Below are 18377 nucleotides of genomic sequence, written 5' to 3'. Positions count from 1 at the left end.
ATATTTAAATTTGGTGATTTATTTTTAAAACATTGTCAATGAACTCTCACAGTTTAAACTGGATGCTAAAATTAAGGGAAAATGTTGTATTTCAAAATTAGACTTATATCGTATATGTTTATCAACCAGTGTTCTTAATTCAACAAAACATCCATCAAACAAAACAATTAATCAACTGATTTGAGAAACGTATTACAAGTTGTACTTGCATGTAAATACAAGTCTTCAACAGAAACGGAAAGTCTAAGCTTTCTCTTAAGAATTTCAGAACTTATCCTGAAGGATTATTAGGAACTATGGAAAAAAGATATAGCCCCAGCTAGCCTCCTTTAGGACACTTCGAGATATCAATGTTAGATAAAAATACTTCATAGGAGCCAAGTTTTCAATCTTAGAATTCTTGAAAAGGTGAAAACAAAAACCAGAAAAAATGTGAAAGCCCGGACATATTGTATATTGCGCTGTGTTGTATGGCAACAAAACGTATGAAAAAGATATAGAGTATTTTTTTTAAATGTAAATTTCGAGATCAAGTACGTAACAAGATGAGGTTTTCCTATACTTCCCTACTAAAAGTATTTATCTATACTTGTAGTCGTTCGCAATTCAAAAGAATAATAAATTATTTCAAAACCTTAATTCAAAGAACTTAAGAACATTTAAATCAATTGATGTCCTTTTAACTTGACTTTGATGTAACGTTCACCTTTATAAAAGTACATCCGACTTCCGTAAACCAAACATTTGGCTTTTCTATTTCAAGGTTCTCCAGTAAAATTAAACCTTTGTTATATTGATTCTAGACACTGTATACAGGGAAATATTCAGTTTTATATTAGCCTTTTCGTCCTTATTGTCAGCGAGCGAATTTAAGACTGGGCTAATTATAATGTCTCAAATTATATCTCTTTTAACACAACTGCATCTAGGCGAGTTAAAGACAGGGCGAAGCCGTTTTCAAGTGTAGAAGAGCGCGCGAAAATAAACGGGTCGAAAATAACACTGCATACAGTATCACTCCCCATTGGATGCCTGGGCTGCGTTTTACAAAAGAACTTATGACTTACGAACAAATTGATGAATGCTTATTTAATCCCAAACTTACATTTAAAAATTATTGGCTGTAAAATGTAATTAGAGAAATCAATATTGTTGTAAATAAATGATTTTTTATGAATTTTGTTTATCAAAGAGCATTTAATGAGGCTTAAAATATTTACGACTCTGTCGTAAGTTCTTTTGTAAAACGCAGCCCTCACTAATAATGTTACATGAGTTAGCTCTTAAAATCGCCGCTGGAGTTGTTGAAGATAAAATCCGTGTGATTAGATGTAAAATTGCCAAAATACAGCCATCAACCACACTAAACCATTAACAAATTAAAGTAATAATTAAGTACAAAGAGAGTGAATCTCTTTACCGATGAAATACCTTCCCAACCAATGAATTTTTGCTATACATGTAATAAGATTTTATTCTGTTTCTCTATTAAATTTTCTTTTATGATGAATAAAACTTATTTCTTAAACATTCGTGATGTGTTCAAAAGGTTATATTGTATGAAAGAAGAACTAAAATGTCATTAAAAACCCTATTTTTTGTTGCGTGAAAAAAGGTGTTAAAGAGAAACCCAAAGGTTACATCTTTATATATAGGGTGTATGTCCTTTGTCGACCAAATAATTATGTAGCTTACTGTCATCGCATCTGCAATATACGAGGGTCAATCAAAAAATACGAAGACTTTTGTCATAGCTATGTTACTTAACGTCATATCATTACTAAATTTGGTAGACATAATTTAGCAATAGTTTCAAACAATTTACAAGAAAAAAAGTTAATAAATTCCTTTATTTCTAACAATTATTTATAATCTAATCCTGCAAAAATAAGGTCACTTCGCACGGTCAAAATTTGTGTTATGTCAACGATAAACCGTATAATGTTGAAAGTAATATCTCTATAAATTGGGCTTAAAACCAAAAAATATTGAAATCTCAAATAAAGTTTTGTCTTGGTATTCTATGTTCCAAATAATGACGGGATGCCTTGTTTTGTCGAACAGATATTAGTAACTAAAGAGAGATAGTCCTCTTTAGAATTGACTAAAAACGTCGACGTCGCCGGACGTCACGGCGCAACGAGAGGTACAAAAATGAATTTAACCCAGGAAAAAGCCGACACAAGCTGTGAAAATGTTCAATGGTGCAAAAAATAAGTCAACAATTATTTGTAAGTTTGTGTTTAACTGTAATAAATTTTGTGGGGGTGATGGTCATTGTATTTTGAATATAAAAAAGTCCGAAAGAGAGTCGAATATCTGTAAATATTTATTCAAAAAATAAGTAACGTCAACCGACGTTTAGGGTTATACTTACTGTAAACTAAGAGATACACGGTTAGAAAATGAAAACTTTAAAAAACTAACTCATGATTCTCGAACAAATGTGTGCAAATAAGATGTTAAGTGGTTCAGTGCAATTTTAAATTGTAAGGAGAAAGGCACACGAGACTAATCGTGATATTAAGATGGGGTATATCTGTAAACTGTGCGTGTTTAATCTTGACGTCATGTTTTGAACGTTACCGTGCGCCGTGGTGACAAAACATGTTGTTTATAAAAAGGGGTAACAAAAATACCGTTTCATCAAATGGACTAAAACTTCGCATATCAATAACATAAGTGTTGGTGCGCAGATTAATCTGTTGAGTATGCCTTTCATGAAAAATGTATGATAGACAGCCACATAGTCTTCGTATATTTTGATTGACCCTCGTATGTATACAAAGAAGAAGAAGAAGAAGAAAGTAATGATGATGATAATGATGATGATGATGATGATGATGATTAATGTTTATTAATAAATTACGTTTCTGTCTTTATAAATAAAGTCATTGAGTAAAAGTTGATGAATCATACCTTATGTTTAACTCCACAAGAAGGACCAGACCAAATAATACATCAGACGTCAAAATTCATTTTGTTTAAAAACTTTCAATTCATACTCGACGAACTAAAGTGTAAGCTAAATAAAGTTGAGTAATTCTTAGGTATTTAAATTATTTAAAAAGCAAACAAGAAATAGACTTCTATATACACAAACAGTAGTGCTCAATGTTTTTAAACTTATATACAAAAAAAGTCAATACATTACCCTAAAATGTAGTATCGATAATTATAATTGAAATTTAACGCATACGTGTCAATATTTTCATTTTTGTTTCATATGTAGCAAATGTTTTTAAACAAGGTTGTTTTCATGTGTCATGTTTTGGATTAAACATATCTCTTTTCTTGTTAACAGGATACAATCAGATCGCCATGCGACTACTTTGTGTGTTTTATATGATGTTAAATATGAATCTTGGATTTGTTCGGCCAGACGATAGTGACATTCTTGGCAGTAAGTTTTCATTTATACTTTTTGTTAGTAGCTACCACAAATTATCAAAGATAAAAATTGTTGACCAAATAAATATATCTTCAAGTTAATAATTCTGAAATAAATATGTTAAATAGCATTATTGCGACATATTTTTTACGTATATATGGGCTTATCTCAGTTCTTCTCATTTTCAGAGGTTCATTCATAAATACGAACTTGTAGCTTTTAGTGACCGCAAAATGGGTTAGATAAGGCATCGAAGAACTTAAATTTAATTTGGGCTCAAGCTCGGTAAAAATGTAAATAAGATGGTACTCAGAGAAAAAGATTTAGAAACAGAAACATGCACAAATGAAGTTCCAAAAGCATGACTGTACGTTTGAATAATTATAGTACTCATTTATAAATAAACGTTCCTTTTAACGAACATTTGAGTACTGAGATTACCGTATAATCCTGGTATTTTGTATGTTTAAAAAAGGGTTAAATCTGTAACATTGTAATTTCTTTTTACAGGTAATTTTTTACGATATAAAATTTTAAGATAGCATAAAACATCGCGTTTATCAAAAAGTGAATGTAAATTGCAAAACTAAGATTATCGCGAAAATAACCGATTGTACAGTGCATTTGTTTCAGTTTTAGACGAGTCCTGTCGGTTTGAGATCCACACCAGTCTGTTGCCATGGGGCAAGGCGTACCAGGCCTGTAAACACCGTGGTCTCACACTGGCAAGCTTCGGGGACCATGGAGTTTTCAGCTCCATGAAGAGCTTTATTGAGAGTGCTAATGAAGTTTATACATCAGAGTTCACTTGGCTAACTGCCAGGTATAGTTACTCTTGTCATCATTGTCGGTAATTTTTCCCAAAATCAAGACTGTAAGCCGAAATATGAGATAAAAAGCTTTCAGAATCTGTTTATTAAACGATGCATATAAAAGATATTGATTTAACTGCAAAATAAAATTAAATTCTCATCGTCATCATCATCATTATCATCAGTTGAATAGGATTTATGTTTGGCCTATCTATCTATCTATCTATCTATCTATCTATCTATCTATCTATCTATCTATCTTTAAAGTATGTATCTAAGTATTTTCTTCTTTAAAACCGATTAATTTCTGATACGATGTCAGTTGTAAACAACTAAACACATCAAATGGACTAGCAGCCTTAATGTATATCAATGTATATCAATAAATATACTTTTAAATACATAATTAAGTAGTTTAAAGGTGGACTCATAGAATTATTCATACAAATTTTAAACGTGTTTGCAGCTCTCCTTGTCGTCCTGAACTAACTTTAACAAACTACTTGACAGAACATATCTGTAAAGGTATTCGAATTGAAAACTTTATATATATTGTAGTGGGTCTTTACGTAAAGCACCTTCCATATTTTGTAGATATCATTAGAAACATTTAGTTACTTTCTTATATGATAAAAAATACTTGGTGTGTCTACAAACATTAAATCTTTGATCCACTCCAACACCGTTGTGTAGCAATCAAGTTGGAGCGGATCAAAGATCTAATTTTTAATTAGTTTGGACTCAAACTAATCTAATAGTACTTTCACATTTTTGTGAATACTACTGGGTGGGTCCTGTAACAAATACTTGATGGGTCTACACATCGAATAATAACGTACTTTCACATGTTGTAGAAGTAACTGGATGGGTCTACACATTGAGTAATTACGAACTTTCACATGCTGTAGGAGTAACTAGGTTGGTGTTCACATTACGTTATTGCATACTTTCACATGTTGTAGAAGTTATTGGGTGGTTGTTCACATGGAGTAATTACGTACTTTTATATCCTGTAGAAGTTATTGGACGAGTATACACAAAGAGTATTTACATACTTTCACATGCTGTAGGAGTTACTAGGTGGATGTTCACATGGAGTAATTACTTACTTTCACATGTTGTAGAATTTAATGGGTGGGTGTTCACATGGAGTAATTACCTACTTTCACATGTTGTAAAAGATTTTGGACGGGTGTATACATAGAAAAATTACGTACTTTCTCGTGTTGTAGAAGTACTAGGTGAGTGTACACATGGAGTAATTACGTACTTTCACATCCTGTAGAAGTTATTTGGTTGATGTACACATGGAGTAATTACGTATATTTACATGTTGTAGACGTTATTAGGTGGGTGTACACATGGAGTAATTACGTACTTTCACATGTTGTAGAAATTACTGGGTGGGTCTTCACATGGAGTCCAGCGCCAGCGGATCCTCCAAGTTTCACTGGGGAGACTGTGTTCCTAACACCGACGTCACCAACAGATATGACAATCTGAGAGACTACGCCGGGGACACTGCTTGTGGTTACGTAACTTCCGACTTCCTTAGTCTAACTGCGTGCTCGTCATCAGTAACAATGGGATTTATTTGTGAAAACCCAAGCGGTAAAGTTTAAGACTTTATTTCTTATTTGATGATAAATAAGAGAGAGAGAGAGAGAGAGAGAGAGAGAGAGAGAGAATATTCAGGTTATTATCCATACGTCACAAAACAACGTCTGGTGTAATTAACGCGTTATTACGTCTTGTCCGTTTTTAACAAAGAAACCAAGCTGACATAAAAATTGATTTCGAAAATATCCTGACAACTGCAATCAATTATAGCAAATTAAATTGAAGCGTTTAATAGGGGTTAACTCCAGAAAAGTTTCTACGTAATGTTTTGACTGACCTTTGTCCAATCAGATCGTAGCTAGGCGGAGTTAAGACATTAACCGCTCGAACTGATCTCAGTTGGGAATACTCATTATGTTTTCATCCCTGACTAATTATTGGAAAACCGATATTGATAAAGAGATATGAAATTAATTACTCTAGCAAGAGTTTGAAATGTTTCGTTAGTTATGCAAAAGCTATGAAAATGACAAAAAACCTCTCATTTCGCAAATAGGGTTAACTCCAGAAAAGATTCTACGTAATGTTTCGACTGACCTTTGTCCAATCAGATCGTAGCTGGGCAGAGTTAAGACATTGTCTCTCGTGACTTGAATGAGAGAGAGAGAGAGAGAGAGAGAGAGAGAGAGAGAGAGAGAGAGAAAGTGAATTGAGTAAATTATAAGTGGTGCCGATGAAGAAATAATCATTAGTAATAACCTTGCAAACAAATTTACTAAAGTCTGATACTAAAACAATTTACATGACTTGTATATCCTTTATTGGTATAACTATACAGCGTTTTAAAGAACGATTGTGAAAATTTCTTTGGCCGCACACCGTCGACAGCATGTACATCTATAAGAATGAAGTAGCTAACCAACTAAATTTCCTAGCATGGAGTCCGAGAATAAGGGCATTAAATATTTTGAAATGCGAACGAATGATCACTTATGAATTTAGATGTGGTGAAAAGGAAAGGCAACGCAGGCGGATGCTTAGTGGAAAAATAATACAATGGCGGACAAATTCGTCCTAAGGTAAAGAATGTGTCACACTGAGTAACCACGAAGAAAGTTTTATACAAAGTAAATTTACAACCTATGTTTAATTCCAGGAAGATTCTTGATTAGAATACTAACGGTAACACTTAATAATAAAAACAGGTTCTTAAATAATCGTATAGTCTTCGATGTTTGATATTATACTTCATCCAATTTTATATTTATAGACATTGTTGTTCCCTGGTTAAAGAATTTCAAAACACTTCCAAGTTTCATAAATTTATAAGATATACTAGACCTTCATTTGTCACTTTATAACTATTGTTGAGTAGATAGTTCGCTCATCTGCGTCATGCTAAATTTACTCCATTAACCAGTTAACTCTTTCTTTCTCTCTCTCTATCAAATTAAGTCACGCGCGGTTATGTCTCAACTCCGCCTTCTACGATTGAACAAAGGTCAGTCAAAACATTACGTAACAACTTTTCTGGAGTAAATGCCTATTAAACGCTTCAATGTACTTCGCTGTACTTATCAAGTGAATGTAAACTTTACTGGGTTGTGTCGATTGCGTACTCTTTTTGAAAATATAGAACACTTACTTTTTCCATGTATATATAAACTTCATTGCGTATAAGGTTGAATTTAATCCGAATCTTTGAACATTATCCCCGAACGTCCATAAAAATCCAAAATAAAGTCCCGACTGAGATCGATTCTAGTGCAATCAGGGAGATAACTACACACAGGGGAATAATTTGACCTACTTGTAAACGCTATATCACCTTTATTATATACTCTTAGCAACGAGCATAACTATAATATATTTTCCCCACGAAATTGTTTTAGAACCAAAATTATACATTGAAGTTAATTCATTTTTTAGAACAGTCTTCAAACCAGTTAAATAGAGATTTTGTCTTGAACGCATATCAGGTAATTAGCGTTTTCCGCGTATTTGACTGCAATTTCTAAATACCGATCTCGATCCATAATACTTACCGATATCCAAAAAAAAAAATCATTTTATGCGATTTATATAATACAGATTGGTCAAATTGATTGTTCAAATCATGTTCTTCTTTTCAACAAAAAGCTAAACATACTGTTTAGATAGATGAAATGATGACTTTATGCAATATTTATTTTTACGGAACTATTTTTCAAAATACATATTTTCATGATTTTTACCAAAAATACGCCCATTGTGATCCCGAAAACGCCGGTCCTTTGGGTAATTTTATTTTCAATTGATTAAGGGCCTTAAGGGGTAAAAGTATCAAATTTTCAGAGAATTCTGTAGGTAAAAAAAAAATTTAAAAGATTAAATTCTCTTTGAATTTTTTTTCATTTTATCTCATTTGTAAGCAAATTTATCTACTTTTTTTAATAAAAAGCAAGTGTTTCATGAAATCATTTGATTTGAAAAATAATTTCGTTCATTTTACAAAGGATATCAGTCAAAAAATGATTTTCTGAAATTCAAACTTCAGGCTTATGCTAATATTCTTAAATTATGAAAAAAGCACCGTTTTCCGCAATCGATGCTAATTTTAGCAACGGTCCTAGATTTTATAATACTGATGGACCAGCAGGCAACTGGGTAAAATTTGATAAGGATATATCCCAAGATACATGTTTGAGAAATCTGAAAAAAATTCGGTACAAATTTTATTTATGTAGTGGGGTATGGATCATTACCTTAATATGCTTGTGTATATTTGATTATATATTTAGATTCATAACTGTATTTATATCACAAAAAATTGATTTTTTTAAATTTTGAGAGATCTGTCCCAGTGTCAATATTTTTTTACAGTAAAATTTGCCTTTTTACCCATGCTATCATTATGAAAGATTTTATGATAAAATATTGAGTATTGATTAAATCAATTAACTACTAGACGTATACGGTCATGACCTTGCATGCACTTTTTGAACTTTCCTCAAAGATACTTTACATATAGTTCAGAAGTCTGAAATATCTTTGGCTGTTTGTGCATGATAACATGAAATATGAAATACCAAATTAAACTTAGAGCAAATGCGTAATAAGGAAAGAGCCATGTGTTTTATTCTTTCAATCAATTTTCTAAAAGACTCTATGCCTTTTGATCAAACTCTCTGTCTTCCGGGGAAAACAATCAAACGCCAGATTAAAGTTTAATTACCCAACATTCAGTGCAAACAAATAACAGCACAACAATGCATGAACGCTCGGCAAACACAAAAAAAAACCGATAAACTTAAAGATTCAAAAGAAAAGGAATTCTTATCAATAAGGTCCGCTATATTCCTTTGTCCATAAAACGTTTTTCAATAATTAGTCATTGATGAAAAAAATGTTGAGTATTCCCTACTGAGAACACTTTTAATTCTTTGTCTCTTACAGCGAAGTACACAGAAGAGTTTAATAGGCATTTTTTCTTCAAATTTCTTCATGGTTACTCAGTGTGAAACATTCTTTACCTTAGGACGAATTTGTCCGCCATGCATTGTGTTAGTTTTTCACTAAGCATCCGCTTGCGTTGCTTTTCCTTTTCACCACATCTAAATTCATAAGTGATCATTCGTTCGCATTTCAAAATATTTAATGCCCGTATTCTCGGACTCCATGCTAGGAAATTTAGTTGGTTAACTAGTACGTCATTTTTGTACATGTTGTCGACGCCGCGCGGCCACAGAAATTTTCACAATCGTTCTTTAAAACGCTTTAAAGTCATACCAATATATGATAATCATGTAATTTTCATACACAGACCTTAATTAATTTGTTTGCAAGTTTATAACTAATGATTATTTCTTCATCGGCACCACTTATAATTTACTCAATTCTCTCTCTCTCTCTCTCTCTCTCTCTCTCTCTCTCTCTCTCTCTCTCTCTCTCTCTCTCTCATTCAAAGTCACGAGCGACAATGTCTTAACTCTGCCCAGCTACGATCTGATTGGACAAAGGTCAGTCGAAACATTTTTTTGTCATTTTCATAGCTTTTGCATAACTAACGAAACATTTCAAACTGTTGCTAGAGTAATTAATTTCATTTCTCTTTATCAACATCGGTTTTCCAATAATTAGTCAGGGATGAAAACATAATGAGTATTCCCAACTGAGATCAGTTCGAGCGGTTAATGTCTTAACTCCGCCTAGCTACGATCTGATTGGACAAAGGTCAGTCGAAACATTACGTAGAAACTTTTCTGGAGTTAACCCCTATTTGCGAAATGAAAGGTTTTTTGTCATTTTCATAGCTTTTGCCTAACTTACGAAACATTTCAAACTGTTGCTAGAGTAATTAATTTCATATCTCTTTATCAACATCGGTTTTCCAATAATTAGTCAGGGATGAAAACATAATGAGTATTCCCAACTGAGATCAGTTCGAGGGTTTAAAAATGGCCGTCCTACAGTTATTAATCTCACTTATAGATAACCATCAGTAAACAAAAACATGACGGTTAACCCCAATGAGCTTTGAGAATTTAAAAAATAATAGTTTCAGAACCATTTTAACAAGACCTTGGACTTTCGATAGGATGTAAATATCTATTTCTTTCATCAAAACAAGTAAATAATACTGCCGATTTCGCGTGAAATGTGCTTATATTGCGTAGTCTTAGCTCAAAAGCCAGACAAATCATGTTGATTTCAAAGAGCCATGGCTGAGTGGCCAGCAATCAAATAGACAAGTTAGGTGTAGGCGAAATAATGGGAAAAGGCGCTATAGACGTCTTCGATCAGTGAAATTTGTAAACGATAAATTGTTTGTCAGATTTATCGGTTTCATAATTATTTTTTTTTTTAATTTGTTCATTGTGGTATGCTAAATGTACGTTCATTACGTATTCACATTTAAAGGTTTGACCATATGCAAACTTCTTTGAAGGTTTTTTTTTTAAATGCCCCACTATTTGATCAAAATGTCAGTAAAGTATGGAACTAGCGTGTATAATATCCTCTATTTAAAGCCATAAAAGAATTAAAACAAAATCTAATTATCTAAGGGATCGCAGTTTATACTGAAATCGCGAGTACTCATTACACGTAACATCCAGTAAAGATGCTTGATCCACCTGTACATTTATCGCAGGAAATCTATCGCGAGTTCCCTGTGATGTCACATGTAAACTTTCTGCTATTCTACTATTCTCGACTGAATAAGTGTCCTTTCCAAAGAAGTCATGTTGTTTATCTTATTTGATAAAATGAAATATATCGGAAAGGACAGAAGGAATGGATGCGTGCAATACCTCTCTTGGTTCTCAAAAGCTAGTGCTATCTTGAAAACGAGTCGATAATCCACACGAAACCTTAAACTCCGAGTGAAAGGTCAGCCATTTTTTTTGGAATAGCACTATGGGAGCTAGAAGGCATGATGAGTACAAGGATGCTGTCAAAAACATTTTTTTATGAATCTGTAGCTTTTCTCCTTATTTTTCCCGCTTACTGGTTCGCTCGCTATAAAGATCAATTTTAGTTTTAGATTTAAAATGCACAAGGATATATAATAAATTTATCATTATAACAGTAATTAACTTGATAAAAATATTGATCCAAAGGCGCTTCGCGTCTCGTTTGTTCATAGATCCGCGCCCGGCAATTCGACGTGGTCCGACCCTTTGGATCAAATTACTGTTATAATATATAGACAGGCTGCTGTCCTTTAAAAAAGGACTGCAATACGTGGACCATTTTCATGTGTTTCCAACGAAAACGTGAAAGCCTTAAAATTATCACAGATTCCACCAACTCTAGCCCCCTGCTTTTAACCACTTAATATGAACTTTGTATTATGTACACTGTATAAGTATAGTTGACTTTTAATCTCAGAATTTTTAAAAGGGTTAATACTTCTAAAATAATAAATATTATGATCTATATTAATGACGATTGCATGTATAGTATCAGGCATTCCGCGAATTCTACTATTTGCTCGCACATTATGCTTCGCACTACTTTGTTAATTATGCAGTGACAGCTTTGTGATTTTGGTGCATTTTTCATGAGATTTAAACTTTTATACAACCATTATATTATATACAGTCACATAATTATTCATTCATACTTAAATACTTAAATGATTTTAATCGGGAAGTACTCGATCTAGCCTCGCCTTCTATAAAAGTAAAGTTCAGCTACATGTGTATTCGGAAAACCACAAAACATTGCAAATTATGCTATTTGATGCATGCTGTAGTTTCGGCATAACATTACCTTATTTCATTATACTGACAGTTTATATCACATGCCGATCATTTCTTTAAAAGGAATACTTTGTTTCTGTAATGTTTACCGACAACTTTACAATTACAGCGCCTTTGAACTTACATGTGCATATGGCATGGAATCCCGCCCTATTCAGATAAACCTGTGCTAGCCTGGTTCCCTGAGCTACCCATTACGCACAGGAACCAGGCTAGCTCATGCGCAGACTGAATTTTCCCCATAGCATCCGGTTTAACCTCGCTTATATATTTTCTGCGTGGACCTCAGGGTCCACGCAATTAAATAAATATTTATACAATGCCACGGGCGAAAAACTCGCCAATTCTGGTGATGTAATGTCACGTTATAAATGCGCATAATTATTTAATTATGTCTCATCTCTCCAAAACATGCATAAAATGTTATTTGAATTAATTTCATTTTGTTCTCATTCAGGTAGAGACTCCTGTTTCACCAAGATGTCCTCTACTGTGTATTTATTGGGTTATGATAGCAAGACCGCACTCAGGTCATCTGATTGTGCCTCGGAATGCCTTAAGTCACGAAATTGCGGGGCAGTCTACGTCACTGCGGGAAGTTCCTGTTCCCTGTTACAGTATAAAACTTCCTTACCTAGCAGCATGTTGGCATCCCATTTAGAGTCTACTCAATATTACCACCGAAGTACGTTATTCTACAAGTCAGATGGAGAAGAAAAGTTTGAACTTACGTTGTATCTTAAGGGGGATGTCCGGCCATTTTGTTCATTTATAAGAGGACTCAAATGTAAACAATTCTTGAACTGGCCTATTTCTGTCCAAAATTGATCAAAACAGTTGTCAAACTATCAAAAAGCAATAAATATGAAGTTTTTGAAAGTGGTGGACCAGCCTTATCTAAAAAATTCTTGACAAGCAAGAAAGAAAAAAAAAACCTTCAAAATAATGAAATTCTAATCCCAAAGGGGGGGGGGCGTAGTGTTGTATGCAAATTGCGTTGGTTTTGAGTATAAATGTGTCGAACATTACCTTAAGCAGGCTTGATGGTCAACAAATTACTCATCAAATCTCAAATTTTGAATGCTTTATTTTATTTACATTTATTTATAATTTATTTTATTTTATATTTATTATTTATTTTATTTATATTATTATAATTTTTTTTTTTTTGATTATAAACTTTTTTTTATTTCTTTAAAAATCCAAATATTTCAGCTTTAAAATTTAAATAGTTTACATAACTGTATCTAGACCTCTTCTTGTTAAGAAGATAAATGTAATCAAAAAATGACCTCGACTATCCAGTCCTCTTAAGTCGTCCAAGAATGTCGATCATTACATTACATAATTATACATGACACAAAATGATATATTTACAATCCAGCAAAAATGAACCGATCTACAAATTTACTTCTGAGTGACGTCCTACATCTTTTTAGTCCTGCAAACTATCCAAAACCTCTGCCGATGGGCGCAAACAATGAATTTGCTCAAAGTGGGTGAAATCAATAAAGAGTCTAGTTTACTTTCTTGCACTCTCCCTTTAATTGTCTTACTTAATTTTCTATAATGCTTTTGACCTTAATGTAATGAATGTAAACAATAAATATGATCAAAACCATTCTTTTTTAATTAAGCCTTCCAAATATAAATACATAACAAAAATATCATCTTGAGAATCCAACGTTAATAGCAGAAAATACTTACTTTCGGTCTATATTTCTCATTATGTTAGCATCGGAAATTTGTGACATTCAATTTTCAATAACACACATGGCGCATGAATACAAGTGAGCGTCATCATTGTACATTATTATACGATTAAAAGAAACTAACATTACCATTTTGAATAATACTCGTTAAATTGTATCTTTTCGATCTCAAAGAAGAGATTTTCCGGCAAAGTTTCTGGCACTTTATTTTTGGCCGCGGAAGCGCACTAAATTACATGATTTATGGCTGTCCCATCAATTATTCATATCCCTGGCAAAGTGCGTATAGCGTATATATATATATATATATATATATATATATATATATATATATATATATATATATATATATATATATATATATATATATATATATATATAGGTTTTAAAACAATGATACAAAAATACTTTATACAAATAAACATAAAAAATGAAATATAAGTGGTATTTATTTTGTCTGTACGGCCTGGTGTGTTATAGGACCGATGATATCCAAAAAAAAGCACTCAATGCTTAATTGAATCATTTTGTATTTTGATACATTCAAAATGACAACCTTAATATTTTTTTTCAACGACGTTTCAGGGTTTCTGTATCACGACAATTACAGTTTCCCTTTTAAAGCTGGATTGACTGAAGACGAATTGTGCAACGAACCGATTGGTTCACCAATCACTACAAAGGCGATTTATGACATCACAACGGTAAAGTTCATCTGAGTAAAAACACTGACAGATTTATTATTAAATTTAACCTTTTAGTTATAGCCTATGCAATTAAAGAAAGAAATCGATTAAAACAACAGAATATTTGGTTATATACGACATTTTCATTTAAATTTAAATTTTGAGCGTTGGAATCGAATGAGAATGGGGATAAGAGGTGTTCGCAAATTGATACACTCATTTGAAAAAACAAACAAACAAACAAACAAACTGAAAACTAAGTTAAGAAACGTGACAGATCTTTAATTGAAGGTGTATTGTCCGTATCATTTTACTCATCCTCGAAACTGTGAAGATAACTTCTAGAATAATCCACGGCAATTTTGGACCACACATTTTAATAAAACAATCGTAAATTTTAATACTTTGTTTTGCAAATACGAGGGTTGATCCAAAATTAATGTCACAAATGCGATAAAATTGTGAAAAATCGGCGTAAGGTGTACTTTGTAATATCTACCTATTTTAGTTCAGAGCTGAAAATGTTAATGCATTAAGATAACTATTACTGAAGATAAGAAAATATATTTCATAAAGGGTGGGTAGAGAGTAATCGCCGCACGCTAGCGACGTCATTTCTGGTTTCTTGGCGTTATGTTAAAAATTCATAATTTAGTCCTTTTAACAAACAATTGGTTCTGATGCTCTATTCAAATCTTCTTTCATTTTGTTCATTGAATACATGTAAATAATTACTCTGTGTTCAATAGAGTAGTATTTTGATTATTTAATGTGCTATCGATATTATTGACGGCTCTTCAAAAAGTTATGAACGTAGCTTTATAATATGGCTGATGACAAAAGAGCCTAGCTTTAGTTTTTCTTCAGAATACTTGTCTTCTGACTGTCTAATTTATTAATTAGTATGGCATGGGATTTTATAAAACAATGGAACTTTATTTATAAATTTAAAGGTCAACATATAAATATATTTAACTATTGAGTCAATGGCTTAAGAACTGTATTGTTGTTACTGGTTAACAGGTATTGTCCTCTTAATTTGGTAGACAAAAGAGATTAACCCAACAACAACAAAAGAAGCCACAACGCAAAAAATAAAAGAAAAAACAATACCTGAAGACGTCACAACACAAAGAACTGAAGACACCACAACACTAACATCCGAAGACAGAACAACTAATGACATCACAACGCCAACAACAGATGATGCAACAGCCGAAGACATCACAACGCAGACAACAAAAGACACAATAATTGATGATATAACGACATCAACAACAGAAGACACAACAACAGGGGACGTCACAACACAAACAACAGAAAACAAAACAACTGATGACGTCACAACACAAACAAAAGAAGACGCAACAACTGAAGATGTCATAACACAAACAACAGCCGAAGACATCACAACACAGACAACAGAAGAAACAACTACTGAAGATTTAATAACGCAAACATTTATAGACACAACAAATGAAGACGTCACAACATCAACAACAGAAGATACAACAACTGATGATGTTACGTCACAAACATCAGAAGACATTACATCTGATGACGTCACAACGCCAACAACAGAAGACACAACAACCATAGAGGTCACAACACAAACAATAGAAGACATCACAACTGAAAACGACATAACACAGATACTAAAAGATACAGCAACTATAGACGTCACAAAACAAACAACAAAAGACAAAACAACTGATGACGTCACAACACAGAAAACAGTAGACACAACAACTGAAGATGTCACAACACAAACATCCGAAGACAGAACAACTGAAGATGTCACAACACAAACATCCGAAGACACAACAACTGAAGATGTCACAACACAAACATCCGAAGACACAACAACTGAAGACATCACAACACAAACAAGAGAAGACACAACAACTGATGATGTCAAAACACAACCATCAGAAGACATAATGACCGAAGACATCACAACACAGACAACAGAAGAAACAACGACAAAAGAGATCAAAACACAAACATCCAAAGACACTACAACTGATGACGTTACATCACAGACAACAAAGTACACAACAATTAAAGATGTTACGACAAAGACGACCGAAGACACAACAACTGATGACATTACAACACCAATAATCAAAGACACAACGACTGAAGATGTCACAACACAAACATTCAAAGACACAACAGCTGAAAATGTCACAACACAAACAACAGAAGACACAACCACCGAAAACGTCACAACACAAACAACAGAAGATACAACAATTGATGACTTCACAACACAGAAAATAGAAGACATAAGAACTGAAGATGTCACAACACAAACATTCGAAGAAACTACAACTGAAGATGTCATAACACAAACCACAAAAGAAACAACAACCGAAATTTTCACATCACAGACAACAGAAGAAACAACTGATGACGTCAAAAAGCAGACAACAGTAAACAAATCGACCAAAAACGTCACAACACAAACAAGAGAAAAAACAACAACTACAAACATCACAACACAGACAACAGAAGAAACAACTACTGAAGATCTCACAACGCAAACATTTATAGACACAACAACAGATGACGTCGCAACACTAGCAACAGAAGACACAACAAATGATGATGTTACAACACAGACAACAGAAGACGAAACATCTAATGACGTCATAACACCAACAACAGAAGACACAACAACCGAAGCTGTCACAACACTAACAATAGAAGACACAACAACTGATGACGTCACAACACAAACAACAGAAGACACAACAACTGAAGATGTCATAACACAAACAACAGAAGACACAGCAACTGAAGACGTCACAACACAAACAGCGGAAGACACAGCAACTGATGATGTTACGACACAGACAACAGAAGACGAAACATCTAATGACGTCATAACACCAACAACAGAAGACACAACAACCGAAGCCGTCACAACACTCACAATAGAAGACACAACATCTGAAAACGTCACAACACAAACAACAGAAGACAAAGCAACTGAAGACGTCACAACACAAACAGAAGACGACACAGCAACAGAAGACATCACAACGCAAACAAAAGAATACACTACAACTGAAGATGTCACAACACAAACATCCGAAGACACAGCAACTGAAGATGTCACAGCACAAAAAAGGGAAGACACAATAACTGATGATGTTACGACACAAACAACAGAAGACAAAATATCTAATGAAGTCACAACACCAACAACAGGAGACACAACGACCGAAGACGTCACAACATCAAAAACAAAAGAAGCAACAACTGATGACGTCACAACACAGACAACAGAAGACACAACAACTGATGATGCCATAACACAAATTACACAAGACACAACAACTGAAAACGTCACAACGAAACCAGTTAGTGATTTATCAACCCCTGAACAAATACCGGTTTCTAACTCTTCATCATGTGGTTGCACGTGTGTGAAGAAAAATATCACCATCAACGAAAAAATAGAAGATATGGTATCAGAATTAAAAGTAGACACTACAGTTCTTTCTTCGACCGTACGGAAAAAGGCGTGTGCTGAGGATCCACGGCCAAGTGCCAGGAACGTGGGAATTCTGGGAATTTTGACAGTTACTGTTCTGGTTGGATTAATAATATCTATGGATGTTATTCGGTTCTTCCAAAAGGTTTACAGACCTAAATTTAAGAAAAAGCCCCCGGCAGTGTCTGATAAAAAGATCGTAGCAGCTACATAGCTCTACGGAGCTGTAACGATATGCAAGCTTAGCAATAAGAACATTAATTCATTAACTGCGTTCAATACTACGTATCAAGTCTATCTAACTAAGTAACTTTGGAGCAAGGGTGGCTGTTACGATCTTGAACGCAGCCGTGGTGTACCCTAGGTTCGATCTTGTTGGTACCAGAGTGTTACTAAAAAGCGTGACGGAAAACGGAAATTATGATATCAATTTATTTACCTGATACATATATGTAAAAATAAGTCAGAA

At 33.5% G+C, this 18377-nt stretch overlaps 1 protein-coding gene across 1 annotated transcript; it reads left to right on the top strand.

Annotated features, from left to right (window-relative positions):
* The first annotated feature begins 3357 nt into the window (after window positions 1–3357).
* On the top strand, window positions 3358–18122 carry LOC117683743 (mucin-2-like). The gene is made up of 4 exons (XM_066072684.1): window positions 3358–3403; window positions 4025–4214; window positions 5597–5738; window positions 15453–18122. Exons 1-4 carry the CDS (start codon window positions 3358–3360, stop codon window positions 18120–18122), a joined length of 3048 nt encoding a protein of 1015 aa, XP_065928756.1.
* Window positions 18123–18377: the final 255 nt, after the last annotated feature.

This window comes from Magallana gigas, chromosome 10 (assembly GCF_963853765.1).
Source record: "Magallana gigas chromosome 10, xbMagGiga1.1, whole genome shotgun sequence".
Taxonomy (NCBI): Eukaryota; Metazoa; Mollusca; class Bivalvia; order Ostreida; family Ostreidae; genus Magallana; species Magallana gigas.
This window is presented reverse-complemented; position numbering and strand designations above follow the sequence as displayed.

Coding starts and splice junctions, on each gene's coding strand:
- LOC117683743 (XM_066072684.1), top strand. CDS start 3,358: ATGAATCTTGGATTTGTTCGGCCAGACGATAGTGACATTCTTGGCA. Junction 4,215..5,596: donor TTCACTTGGCTAACTGCCAG/GTATAGTTACTC, acceptor CACATGTTGTAG/AAATTACTGGGTGGGTCTTC. Junction 5,739..15,452: donor GGGACACTGCTTGTGGTTAC/GTAACTTCCGAC, acceptor TTAATTTGGTAG/ACAAAAGAGATTAACCCAAC.